The 13,707-nt window shown below is 42.1% G+C and overlaps 1 protein-coding gene across 3 annotated transcripts in view; it reads left to right on the forward strand.

Annotated features, from left to right (window-relative positions):
• GNB4 (G protein subunit beta 4) overlaps positions 1-13,707 on the forward strand; it is a 29,202-nt gene that overhangs the window by 10,534 nt on the left and 4,961 nt on the right. For all 3 annotated transcript variants that reach the window (XM_084528803.1, XM_084528804.1, XM_084528805.1), the window contains exons 2-9: positions 5,882-5,982; positions 8,055-8,093; positions 8,810-8,916; positions 10,309-10,372; positions 11,185-11,347; positions 11,563-11,629; positions 11,743-11,944; positions 13,155-13,371. In XM_084528803.1, coding sequence (XP_084384929.1) covers positions 5,926-5,982; positions 8,055-8,093; positions 8,810-8,916; positions 10,309-10,372; positions 11,185-11,347; positions 11,563-11,629; positions 11,743-11,944; positions 13,155-13,371 — 916 coding nt within the window. In that variant the 5' untranslated portion in view covers positions 5,882-5,925. The remainder of the gene's footprint in view (positions 1-5,881; positions 5,983-8,054; positions 8,094-8,809; positions 8,917-10,308; positions 10,373-11,184; positions 11,348-11,562; positions 11,630-11,742; positions 11,945-13,154; positions 13,372-13,707) is intronic.

Consider the following 13,707-nt stretch of genomic DNA (forward strand, 5'->3'; position numbering starts at 1 on the left):
TGTCGCTGCTTGAGCAGGGGTTGGAGCAGGTGAATTCCAGAGGCGCCAACCTCGGCCATTCTGCAAGTCTGAGTGACAACATACAGCCAACAAACAGTGCCAAACAACCAAAAACAACCACAAACCTTAAATACTTAATTTTACTCAGTGGAGAGCATGTGATTTTCAAACAGCTCTATAATTATAGTACATAAAATTCAAACTAAAATAGTTTTTATATGTGAAAATAAAAATACTTTTTTATATGTTTATATGTAACTAGAGGGTAACATTGATGCATTTATTTTGAATGGCTGTTACGCAGCCAGAGATTTTACTTTATGTAAGGCTTTGTCCACTGTGCCCAAGTCTATAGAAGTCGAGCAGTTCTTGAGTATGTCAGATCTGTTCCTTTCAGAGTATAGGAAGCAAAACCTGTGCAGTTTTCTTCCCCATTCATGGTTTTAGGGAGACATAAATGAATGGGCAGAGCTGCCTAAGTCTCGAATAGTGTCACTAGATGAGGAAATGCTTTATCAAATTCTTCTTTGGCACATCCTGAATATATAAACTATTACTCTGTATGCTGCCAGAACTCGGCTTTGGAGACAGAATCCCGTTGTCTAACACTGTTGAGACAGCAAAACGTGCGTGCGCTGTCATCTGTTCCAGCTGAGAGGCAGGTAGCTTGATCCAGGCGGCTTCAGCGTGCAGAGGTTTTGTGAAGCGTGAATTTGTGTGAGTTACCGATATAGCTCGCTTCAGAGAGATCCGGGGTATTTCTGGTGCCGTTTTCCTATATTTAGTGAAGCGCTATAGTTAGCATTCCTTATGTTTAGCCACCTGTGTGAGCACTGGTAGGGATGATCACATGAAAGCTATGTGAAACCTCCTGTCTTACTTTCTGCTGCTGTGTGTTTACCACTTGTGAGATCTTGCTGCATATGCCTTGAAAAGTTGAGAGCTGGTATGTATAGCTAAGCACTTATTTAAATTCTAAAACTGCTTTTTTTTTGATCCAGAATCCAGTTATTGCCTGAATAATCCTTCGGTGGATAGCTTTTAAGACTCCAGGCAGCCAGACTGTTCTCTTTTCTGTCTCGTTAGTCTCTTTATATTCGGTACAAAAATAGCAGTGCTTTGTTGTGGGGAGGAGCATATTTACACTCCTCTACTCGTTTTTTTTTGCCTTGTCTGTATGGTGATTTTACATGGGAACAAGCTAAGCTTACTATGGCAACTGAAAAAGTCCGTTTTAAGTCCATTTTTTCTATTTTTTTTTTTTTTTAAAAAAAAAGAAACCAAATTACTTAACATCTTAGTTTGTAAACTGTAATCTTCTCCGAGACAGAAATAGCTCTGCTTTGTAGAACTAAAGGTTCCTATCCTGACACACCTGACTATTCTTCCAGCAATCTGCCAAGGACCAGCCCATTTCCTGGCTCTCCAGAGCTGAGTGAGCTCCCTGCCCCTGACTCAGCTGCCCAGCTCGGAGCAGGGGGGCCAGGGATTCCCTTTTGGCACCCAGGTGAGCCCCCCACAACCCCGTTTGTGCAGTGCCTCCTCGAGTGCGTTTGGAGTCAGCATTGCAGAGAAGAGCTTCATCTGAGTCCGTGTGTTACAGAGAAAGTACTTTCAGGACGAGAACTTGGGGTAATTTGCCACTGCCTGCCCATATAACGAGGAATTGAACTGTTAGCAAGTGATGCGGGTACTGAATCAGGAACAGGGCAAGGAATAATTCATCTCTGGAGCGCTCAGCCTGGCCGTGGCCGTCACGCCACTAGATGTGCTGTGGAATCCTGAGTCAATTAGTTTGCCTCGAGGAGGGGCAGTTCATTGCGGTGTGACTGAATTAGCTGATCCGTGCCCAAGGAGGAGGAATTGCACGGAGGCTCCGGGCAGCCTACCAGTGACACCGCGGTACAAAGCCAAGCTGTGCCTCGTGGTTACGCGTAGCTGCTCCTCACATCGCTCCCGCTGTCGGTTCTGATGGGAAGCACGGTGTGTCCTTGACCCCGTTTCCTGATTGCTCTGGCAATTAGCAGCGGTGCCCCCCCTGGCTAGCGGTGTTATTAAAAAGTTCTTCCATTTCCTGCTGCTCATCCCCTCAAGGCCTCTTCGCTGTAGCAGATGCCATTATTCAGAGTGCATCGTGCGCGTCATGGGCTGCATGCGAAGAGAAGCATCTGGGTTTTCTGTAGGCATTTCTACCTGCAAGTGCTGAAAAGCAGCTTCCACTGGTGTTCTGCATTTCATTTCACTCAGAATATTCTTTCTCTGTCCGGACACTTACTAAAAATTTAGTAAGTTAGGGAGGTTGACATCCTGCTCCCCTCTGACCCCTGAGATGACGAGAGGAATCACGGCTCCGTTTCTGCTTGTGGTGAGCGCGCTGATGGCTTCTTTGAGTGCACATCAGAGCATGGTGCGGTTTGGGAAGTTCGTGTCTGCAATAATGAGTTTACCAGGCTGTGGAGCAGTACTCCGTCCTGACCGGTGGCATTTCATTTTCTGAGAGGGGAAGAAGAACAGACATGTCCTGTGTAACCCTTGTCCAGGTTAGATCTGAATCCGAGGAGGTTTTCACTAATCCGTTGTGTGAAGAAGAATTTGTGATATACAGATCGCCTCTGCTCGTTGTGATCCCTCAGAAGGTAGTCACAGCATTTAATCTGATAAAAAAAAACAAATGGTTTTTATCTGATGGCTGGCAGCATTTGGAAATAGTCTGCTTCAAGGTTGTGGTGATGGCCTGCTTCTCCTCGCAGCAGAGAGGTTTACAGGATGTACCCATCAGCCTTTACCACCGGGCACCTCGGCGCGTCTTCTTGCCGTGGCTGGCAGGTCACCTCGCCGATGTGCTCAGAAACACACAAGATCACAGCACGCACATCACGCACATCTCACCTGGGTGGTGGTCTGCACACACAGCTACGCCTTGCCTCTGGCTTCCTGTCGTTTGCTGTCTTCAGTCATAGCACTGTCACACCAGCAGCATCAAAGCAGAGACAAACCCACGTGTGCGCAGATCTTCGCGCTGTGCTCTCGGGATCGTGGCACCAGGCAGGTGCTGGCAGCAGCTCAGGAGCGCTGCTCATGGAGATAGCCTGCGTCTGGGGAGGAGTCTGACAGCTTCCTCCCTGCCCACCCCATTTCTGTAATTTCCTCCGGGCATTTCGGAATGGTGGATTAAAAAAAAAATCCCAAGTGGAAGCATCGTGCTCACAGTCCTGCTAAATACTTGGTGGAGGGTGCTCATTTGAGCATGTGTGCAGCTCAGAGGGAGCTGCAGCCAGGCCAGCAGAGAGCTCTGGGTACGCTTCAGCTCAGTGGTTGAACTGAGGTTGTGTGCTGTGGTGTCCCCGTGTCTGTATATATAGCTTAAGAGTATCTCAGAGTTTGCTGTTCAGCCGCTGCGAACTGGAAAGGAACTTTAAAACCAGGTTATTCTAGCTTAAATTAATCCAGATTCCCTACTAATTCGCGTGACTCGGAGCGGCTGCATTCGCCGAGGCATGGACTGGCCTCGAAGCACTGACACATTCCTGGCAACCTTGCAGGCTTCAGAACGTGCCGATACCGCCGGGGCTTCTCAACTTTAACAATGGTTTTGTAAATAAAATAAAAAGGTCATTGTCCTTGAATTTGCTCAGGGATCAATTCTTAAGCTTGATACGGGTGAGTGAGAAGAGCTCAGAAGTTGGAGTGTGGCCACGTGGCAATGTGTGTGTTCGGGTAACACCATCTGAGGCTGTCCAGCTGCTGGTGCAGCTTCATGCAGAAGTGGCGTTAGGGATGAACGCTACTGACACTAATGGCATTAAAGTCATTAACGCTGCCTTTATGGTTGAAGTGCAGAATGGTCAGCAGTGGTCTGTGAGACCAAATTTCTGATACGTTCACAGTTTCACCTGCCAATAAAAAGATTCTGCCTGTACCTGCTTGTGACCAGCAATGCACGCTTCCAGTTCAATGTTAGTGTCTCTTTCTTTAAGGTGAGTTATTCTCTGTGTTGAAGTCACCCTTCACTGAGCACTGACGTGTGTGGCACATCACAGAGCAGAAGCACACTTCCCTTCACAGAAGATTAGAAAGAGATCAGCTTTTCTGTTAGGAATCTTTACCTTTGGTTAAAAATAGCACAGGAGCTTACTGAGACGAGGGCAGGTATCATGGCTTGCCTGCTTTAGACATTTGAGTCCGTTGTTGTGTCTGTGCTACCTTTGGGTACGTTCTAGAACAAAAACAGGAAATTTTGACACTGCTGGAACTGTATTTCAGAGAGGTACGGTATTCTGATCAACTGGGGTAAAATTAAATTTCAAAGACTGGAAGCATTTGGTTAGCATGCATGCTGAAGTGGTTGCAGTTTTTAACATTTCAGTTTTGAAGTTGGACATCAGCGTATCGATTAATTTTATTTTATGCCTGCTGTGAACTAAGCAGCATTAAATAGTCTGGGCTTCTGAAATAGGACATCGGTGGTGAATCAAACAGCCTCCCAGAGTATTCACACATGGACGATGGTGTCTCCTAGGTGAGCAGAGCATAGGTTTAGGGAATGTGAAGGTACGGACTTCACAGTTTGCTCAGGTGTAGCTGAAAGTATTGGTTAGACCTAAATCACCACTGTGCTTGCTGTAGGATGTTTTTGATTTGGAGGTGATCTGGTTTTATATCTTGGGTTTATTCAGAAAAAGGCTTAATTTCAATCATTTTTCAGTGAATTAAATCAGGTGGGCACTGCTGTATTCTCTCTCATGTTTAAATTAAAATACCTAGAATAATGTTTGGAAGAGCTTTTTCCTCCCTCAGTTTGCATTTTGTGAGCAGTAGCTTGGCTTTCTTCTTTCTTTTGTAGGCTAGAAGTGTGCTTGTTTTTTTTTTAAAGATAACATAGTGGGAGACCCATCCCCACCACCTCCCGGCCTTTTGGTGTAATTTTGCTGTCAGAGAAAAAGTGCTTGGCTTGCTCCCCAGCAAGAGGCTGGCTGGGTCCCCTGTCACTGGGAGGTTATTGGGGTGTGTGTGGGTAGATGGGGAGGTCTCCCTCATGGGGTTGGGTTGCACTGCTGTGCTGAGGATAAAGAGGAAAATTGGTCCGAGGAAATTGTTCAACATACTGCAAAGTACCGCGTGCAAAATGTGATTTAAAAAGAAAACAAACAAACCACACCTAAAAACTGAAATTGTGCTTGCATCTGGTCTTGCTGGGTTTTGGCCTTTTCTTTTAAGGTTACTTTACGTCCCTGTTGAGATGAGAACTGCTTTAGGCTGTTGTGGGCTGTACCCCACAGCATGAAGTTGCTTTTATGGATGTTGCCATCTGTATTATTCCTTTTCACCCCGTGCGTGCTTTTGAAATGAAACCTATATTGTGTCTTGCCATAGAAAATATGGAGAAAATTGTAGAAAACCTATTTCAGCTGTAACCTAGGATTCAAGATTTTCACCTTTAAAATGAAAGCTGCCTTGGATGTCATGTAGAAAGATGCTCGTTTCACAGTTGAGCTTAAGGTTAGATGTTTTAAAGCGGCCGCTTCAGCCTTTGCTCTCTGTTGCCATCTTGGGGTGAAGTCTGACATTCCTGGAGGTTTCAGGGTGGGTGAGAAGAGTGAGGCTGAAATGCGTTCAGTAATGTTTTCATAAAGTACTATGCGTGTTTCTGTTGACAGTTGCTTCTGTACTCAAAATACATTTAATTTAATTGCACTTTTCACAGTAATTTGGCAATAGCAGTACCGTGGGTCTCAATGAATTCACTTGACACTGTACTAAAAGGAATGTTTATTTGGAGCCTTTGTATAGGCAGAATAAACATAGGTGTATAGTTTGTTCTTCTACTTTTTTAAAAAACAAAACAGTGTGATACTGAAACTTTTCTCCTCCTTATTGGCAGGTTTTCTTCACCAGTGGAGCGTGAGCAATAGAGACTGAAGCAAGATGAGCGAGCTGGAACAGTTGCGGCAGGAGGCGGAGCAGCTGCGAAATCAGATCAGAGTAAGAATTGCTAATTCCTTATTTTTCATGATGAAGTTCCTCCTTTTAAAGGAAAAAGTGTAAAGATCATCTCTATTACTTGCTCCCGTTTAAGTTATGCAGAGTTTAAATACTTCCAAAATATTTAATAAAAAAAACTGAAAGTAAGCCATTGGTGTAATGGAACTCATTCCTAGCATCTCTTGAACAAAATGTTCTGTTTCCTGTGGAAGTGTGCTACGTTTGGTTGCTAGGGGTGTGTGCCTCTTTGCAAATTTTGTGGTTGTGATTTTTAAAAAAAGTGAGCAGCAAACTTCTAAAACCTAGACATAACAAGTTGGGGTGAAGGGTATTAGAAGATTTGTGCTAAAAGTGAGAGACATCTTGACAGACATGCAGATTAAAGCACAGAGAGGGAGGGAGAACCTTCCAGGAGTGGATGGTATTTTTATTCTTTGTGCTATGACACCAATGATTCTACACAAATTTGGAAAAAAAATATCTGTAAAAACAAATCTGTAAAAGGCTTAATGTGATGATGCATATGTAGAAAAGACATTTAAAATGTGAGAATTAAAATGGCCAGTTAAAACTTAAAAATTTGCCAATCATATGACAAGTAGTAGCTTCAATACAGGTGTTGCTAATGGCTCTCTTTAAGAAAAGTTGCTTTGTTAAGATCACATTCAGTATTAATTTTATGTTGAACATCTTCAAGTGTTTCAGCTAAACTAAACAATTAAAGTTGTTTAAAATCCAGCATGTTTCTTCCTGTGAGCGAAGTAAGTCCTGTGTGCTAGGGGATTTACTGCTCTGGTATTTTAAACCCCTCCTGATTCCAGACGTCAACATTTTATAAATATTTCTACAGTTCAGACATTTTAAAAATAAGTTGAGATGACTTAATCCACTCTCAAGCCTGCTTTCTGGGAGAAAAGCTATAAAGGGTAGTCAAAGTAAACACTCACGAAAAGTTATTAAGGTTGTTATATTAAGGAGCTCTCAAGCAAGGTATTTAAAAGTTCTAAGAGTCTAGTTTGAGTGCATTAATTCAGTTCCAAAATGTCTAAGTAAATGTTCCTGTTCCTTCTCTCAAAGATGACGTTACCATTAGTGTACAAATAGGACGCTTTCTTGGGGTGAGGGCCACACAAAGTGATAAAGGCAGCCATGCATGCTTCGTTGGTTGCAGAAGTTGGATGGTCTTCAGAGAAACTACAGGGAATTAGGATGGTTCTTGTGGATGATCCTTCGTTATTGCTGTTGATAGTTTTATTTCTAACTTGCACTACAGAGTTTGTCTCTGATTGTAAGCCAATTACTTTAAACCATGCTTGTCAGAAGAGGTTGCTGACTGTGTGTCTAGTTTTGTTTTGCAAAGGCTGGAGTCTGGGTTGCAGGAGTGCTGTGCATTTGCAATTGTAACCAAAATCTGGTTTTGCAAGATCTGGGCATTGCAGGCCAGGCTCAGAAGTGCTCACCTGGTTCAGGTGTCCAATCTGTTACCGTGCAAACAAAAATAAAGTCTGGCTTCTAGGTAGGGTTGAATAACACACAGAAAGTCAGCTTGAAGTAAAGAAAAAAGACAAAGTATCTGCATGGAGATCTGAGCATCATCCTTTCCACGAAATGAATGAAATTGTAGAATATTTTTTCTTCATTTAGTATGAAATACAGCAGCAGCTTCAGCTTCTGCGAGCCTGCTGTCCATCCCACTCCCCAGATCCTGCCCTTTGTAACTGGTGTCATCACCCCTGCGATGGCAAGGGGAGTGAATACAAAAGCATCACCCAGCACAAAACCTGTTAACCATACAGCGAGTGGTTGTTTTTAAAGCAGGATCAGTTCCTTCCCTGGGTGCTCAGTGCCCCCTGAGCAGGCAGAGCAGCACCGGGGAAAGGATACAGGGAAAGGGATAGGCACTGCAACATGAGGGTAACTTCAAATGCTGTTGAATCACGTATTCTGTTGAAAGGGAGACTGAAAGGTTACTGGGACGTGACTCCTTGTAAGTCCCTCTTCTTCTCCTACCCCTCAGTTTGATGCTCAGTGTTGTGTTTTAGATTCAAATTGTTTCTGCTCTTTTGTTTCAGGATGCAAGGAAAGCATGTAGTGACACAACTCTTGCTCAGGTATGTACTTGATTCAGTGTACAGGCTGTTCCTTGACATTTAAAAAAGAAAAAATGACACAAAAAACACACAACCCTACAGTTCATGATTGTAATATGTTCTTATTTGGTAACTGAAAGAATAAGGTGGAACAAGAACTGGGAGATGTACCATAAATTTATATAGTTAATTTAAAAACAACAACAAACAGCCACACCAGAAAATCCAAACCAATCAAAAAACCACCACCCCACCACCTTAATATGTCCTGCTTCAAAGTTACCTTCTCGATAGAGTGTGTTATTTGTATTTACTATATTGGAAAAACTTGGAAAATTGTCTTTTTGCTGTATTTTGGAAACAAATGTACTTGGTGTTTGAAGTTTTGCCATGCTTGAAAAAGTAACAATGCAGTAAGTATTGGAGGATTTTCTTCACTTGGTTTTAATCGAAAATTTTCAGATTTGATAATCTGAATTAGGCTCAGTATTGCATAGTAACATCTTCAAAAGATTTCTGAAGCTCTGGTTACAGCCATTATGAAGAATGTTATTTTTGTAAAAATCTTTTTGCCATTGTTACATGGAACTAATCCTGGGCTGTACGCTAGTATTCTTCTTTATGTATTGCATTCCAAGATAGCTTTTATTTTTTTAATCAGAGTTGAAATGTATTCAGTTATCTCGTATATTAAAAATAGTCCTCAGTATCTCAGGGGTTGCTTTATTTATTTTTAGATCACAACAAGCCTGGACTCAGTGGGTCGAATTCAAATGCGAACAAGGCGTACGCTTAGAGGTCACTTAGCCAAAATCTATGCTATGCACTGGGGATCTGACTCAAGGTTTGTACAATTGATCTGTAAACCTGTCATTTACGTGTTAGAAATAAGATTGTCTACTTGAAACAATGTCAAGTTTTGAGAGCCATGTGGTGTAGTCTTGATGCGTTGCGGGGAAGGATCATAGACCTTGACTGTGGGATTTTTTTGGTGCATTTTTTTTCTTTGTTTGTTTGGCTGTATCATAGAACAACTTGGGTTGGAAGGGACCTTAAAGATCACCCAGTCCCAACCCCTTGCCATAGGGGGTTGCCACCCACCAGATCAGGTTGCCCAGGCCCCATCCAACCTGGCTTTGAGCACCTCCACAGCACCTCCACAGGTGCCTTGAGCAGCCACAGCTTCTCTGGGCAGCCCGTGCCAGTGCTTCACCACCCTCTGAGTGAAGAATTTCCTCCTAACATCCGATCTAAATCTCCCCTCTTTTAGTTTAAAACCATTCCCCCTTGTCCTGTCCTTGTTTGTCTGAGCAAAAAGTTGTTCTCCATCTTTTTTATAAGCCCCCTTTAAGCCTTAAAAAGGCGCAGTGAGGTCACCCCAGACCCTTCTCTTCTTCAGGGTGAACATCCTCAGCACTCTCATTCCTTATTCTATAATTTGCCTTTATAAAGCTGATGAGGACTGCAGAGCAGTAATAGAGAAGCATTGAGTGAAAGGAGAGGTGCCTTGCTTGTTCTTACCACAGACATTTTGCCTTTTCCTTCTTTTAGTTTTGGCTGAGTTCTTTGAATCTGTTTAAGCAGAGAAGGGTATGTGATGAGGCATATTTCTGGAATGATCAATATTGCGTTTTCCATGATGTTGAATAATACTGTCTAATAATATTACTTCTGTTGTAACAGAGTTCTAAGACTTTACAAGCTAACTTTGTTTCACTGAAAAAGACGCTTTTGTATTTAGCAAGGAAAAATCACAAAGCTTTGAGGATGGAGTTACATTGCTCTGCCTTAGAGCAACTGGTAGTCAGATGTTCACAGAGCCTTGGGTTCTGTTCTCCCACGTGTAGTCTCGAAAGACAAATCCAGAATCTGCTTTCAGAATAAGGCTTCTTTTCTCCTAAATTTATTTATGTTTATTTTTTAGCTGTATAGTTAAAATATTTGTATGCAAAAAACAAACGCAGTGGTAGAGAGAGTTTCTGAAATGTATTTTAAATTTTGTCCATCATTAATCATGAGCCCCTTTGGACATGGGTTTCTTTAGTGATGTAATATCTAGTTCTTTGCAGATTATCCAACAAACATTGTACTTAAAAGCTAAAAAGAAAAAAAAAGGAAAAGGCAAATGTCAGTAGCGAAAGTCTGAATCACTTGATAATCATGCATGATGTATGTCTATTTTGAGAATTTATTTTTTGTTTTATATTAACTTATTTTACTTTGTGTTTATGTTTAGGCTACTAGTCAGTGCTTCACAAGATGGAAAATTAATTATCTGGGATAGTTATACAACAAATAAGGTAGAGTTATTTATAATTCATATCACTAATTCATGCATAATTTGCGTGTTTTAGGGAGGTTGGGACTATTTTTTCTGTGTTTGCAAGTCAAAAATGAAAAGAAGCAGTCTACATTAGAAAAACAATCCTTTTTCCAGTCTTGTGACTAGCTGTTTGCTAGAGATACGCTGTAGGCTATTCCTCAGAAGTAGGACTTCTTGGTAATAACTAAGGTCTTTACTCTGGTTTGCTTTTACTCTAGTTTGCTATTCTTATCTGTCCCTGTGTTGTTGCTTACGAAACTAATTTGGCTTTAAATTGTAGAAATATACAACCTCAGAATTTACATGAATGCTTTGCTTGTGGGGTCAGAGAAAGGGGGAGGAAAAAAAAGCTGTTCAAGGAAGAAGGCTTAGGTAGAGTGTGGGGAAGTGATCTGTTGCTGTAAACTGACCAGCATCCCTGGGCACAACCATCCCATTTTACTGTCCCATTTTATAACCTTCACTTAAGAGACAGAAGAATTGGATAAAGAAATCAAAGTAGAATAAACAGATTTTGTAAATGTTTAAGTTTAGAGTAGCTTTGCTATTAAATAATGTTGTACAGAAATTCTGTATATGTTCACAGGAGACTTACTGGTATTTCTCATCCTTGTATATGTACGAACGTAGGTTGTTGTATATAATTCTAGAATCAAGTTACTGGAGTTTACAATACACAGTCTGTTCGGTGTGTTTAATCTGCTGTAATTCATGAAATGACTGAATGACTTCAGTAAAATGAGAGAGCGAAGGTGTGATGTAGCACTCATGTGCTCTTTCTTTCCGAAGATGCATGCCATTCCTTTGAGATCCTCCTGGGTGATGACTTGCGCGTATGCACCGTCTGGCAACTACGTGGCCTGTGGTGGATTGGACAACATCTGCTCCATATACAACTTGAAAACCAGAGAGGGCAATGTGAGAGTGAGCCGGGAGCTGCCAGGGCACACAGGTCAGCCATAGTCTTGCTTCAGCTTTTGTTTTTGTTTTGTTTTATTTTTTTTTTTTATTGTATCAAATGAAGCAGTCTCAGTTTGAGATGTATTGGGGTGTGAAATGCTTTTTCATGTGCCCACAGACTGTCTGTGGGAGAACTGCAATCACTACTCTTGGATTTTAATCTTCAGTTTTAACTGAGTCTGAAACTTTCTTAACTTTTGTTTTTAGGATATTTGTCCTGTTGTCGCTTCTTAGATGACAACCAAATTGTCACTAGCTCAGGAGACACCACTTGGTGAGTTTTTGGGCTTTGTTACTTTTTGTTTTCCCAATGCCTTAATTTGTATTTAAAACTTAAGCTCTCAAATAAAAAACGACCTTATGTTAATGCTGTCACTTTATCTGCAGCGCTTTGTGGGACATTGAAACTGGTCAGCAGACCACCACGTTCACTGGGCACACTGGTGATGTGATGAGTCTCTCTCTAAGCCCAGATATGAGGACTTTTGTTTCTGGTGCCTGTGATGCCTCCTCAAAGCTCTGGGACATTCGAGATGGAATGTGCAGGCAGTCGTTCACAGGGCACGTGTCAGACATCAATGCAGTGTGTGTAAGTGACCGTTTGTACTTCTGCATGGGAATCAAGGGGGAGGATAAAAGTTACAGTGGCATGAATTCAACCTACAGTCTGTTGGGTTACCTTGATTTAAAATCAGTTATTTCGATAGGGTACAGATGGTTAAATTGTATGTAATTAGATTGTCTGATAACCTGTGGTCTAGCTCATTACTGAATTATTACCATTATCTGTGATGCAGTGAAGTGTTCTTGGAATAGTGTCAGCTGTGTTCTTGTTCAGCAACTGAGACCTTACTTTTTTAAGACATAAAGAACAGAGGACAGGAAGTTTTAGTTGGGTGACAAGGTGTTAAAACTGAAATTATAGATAAATGTGATCTGCCAAGAGGGAGCAAAATAGGCAAGCATCCTCCTCTTAAACCTTGTTAAAGAAAAATGTACTCGATATTTTCTGTTCAAAAGAGCTTTCAGTGAAATGTGTACAAGGCAAAGTTAAAATCAGTGCTTATGTTGAATATTCATCCTTGGAATCATTCTGTAATATTTATAAACTGGGTTATATTTCTCCCCTGTCATAGTAACACTATGTTCTGATCTGCAAGATACCAGCTGTGACAAATAGGGAATGAAATCTAAGTCTTAGCTGCATCTGTTTTTGATAAACATGAAAAATTATTAAGGCTGAGAGAATACCAAAGGCATGACCTGTAGAAAAATGCAGTTCCTATACTTAGACCTGAATCCTGAGATGCGCTGAGCTCTTTTCATTCCGATTTCAATCAATATGGCTGTTGTAAGACTGACTGATTTGGAGTAGATTTTGGAAATTGAATTGCTTACTTGCAATCCTCTGTCTCGGCTCAGCCAACGTGGCTGACCGTCTCACGATGGAACATTGTGCACCACTTCACCCAGGTCTTCCCGGCCCACAGCCAGGACACAAATAACTACATTTTGCTTCATTTTATAGGAGTTAGTTACATCCCCTTTGCCTCCCCTTGTACTGCATGCAGGAGCTGTCTGGGTAGGATTCCAGTCATTTGAGTGTTACCGGTGCTGTTCTAGAAGTGTGTTGTTGCATAGCTGTGTATGTGCAGCTTTTTAACAAGCACATCTTTTTTAATACATCATTCGGCCTCTGTCAGGTCACCCTGGCAAAATAATATTGTGATGCTTCTGAAATAACGCCTGAGCAATGTTTTTCTGATGTCAAACTCCCGTCTCTCAATTAAAACTTCCAGTTTTTTCCCAATGGACATGCATTTGCCACTGGGTCTGACGATGCCACTTGCCGACTCTTTGACCTGCGTGCAGATCAGGAGCTGATGATGTACTCGCATGACAACATCATCTGCGGAATCACTTCTGTAGCCTTCTCAAAAAGTGGCCGCCTCTTGCTAGCAGGTTACGATGACTTCAACTGCAATGTGTGGGATACTCTGAAAGGGGAGAGAGCAGGTGAGTGCGTGGAGCTGCAGGGAGCCGAAGCTTTTCATTTCCTGAGCAGGAAATGGGTAGTCAAAATCTATGCAAAATGCAGGGGAAGCTCACTGGCAGGGCTGCTGCTGGTGTAATGGGTTCTGCTTGGCTCCTTTTAGCGCTGTAACACCTCGTTGCTGCGTTTCCTGATATGGCTGCTCTGATTATGGTTCTTGAGGGTAAAGGAAATAGGATGCTTGCATGTTGAGTTACGTCTTTTTTAGCATGTGTGAAGACTTACCAGGGAGGGCAGAGCAGCAGCTGAAGTCATTGACCCCCTGTGAATGTTAACTTTCAATATTTCTTCTCTTCCAG

This window comes from Aythya ferina (assembly GCF_964211825.1).
Source record: "Aythya ferina genome assembly, chromosome: 9".
NCBI lineage: Eukaryota > Metazoa > Chordata > Aves > Anseriformes > Anatidae > Aythya > Aythya ferina.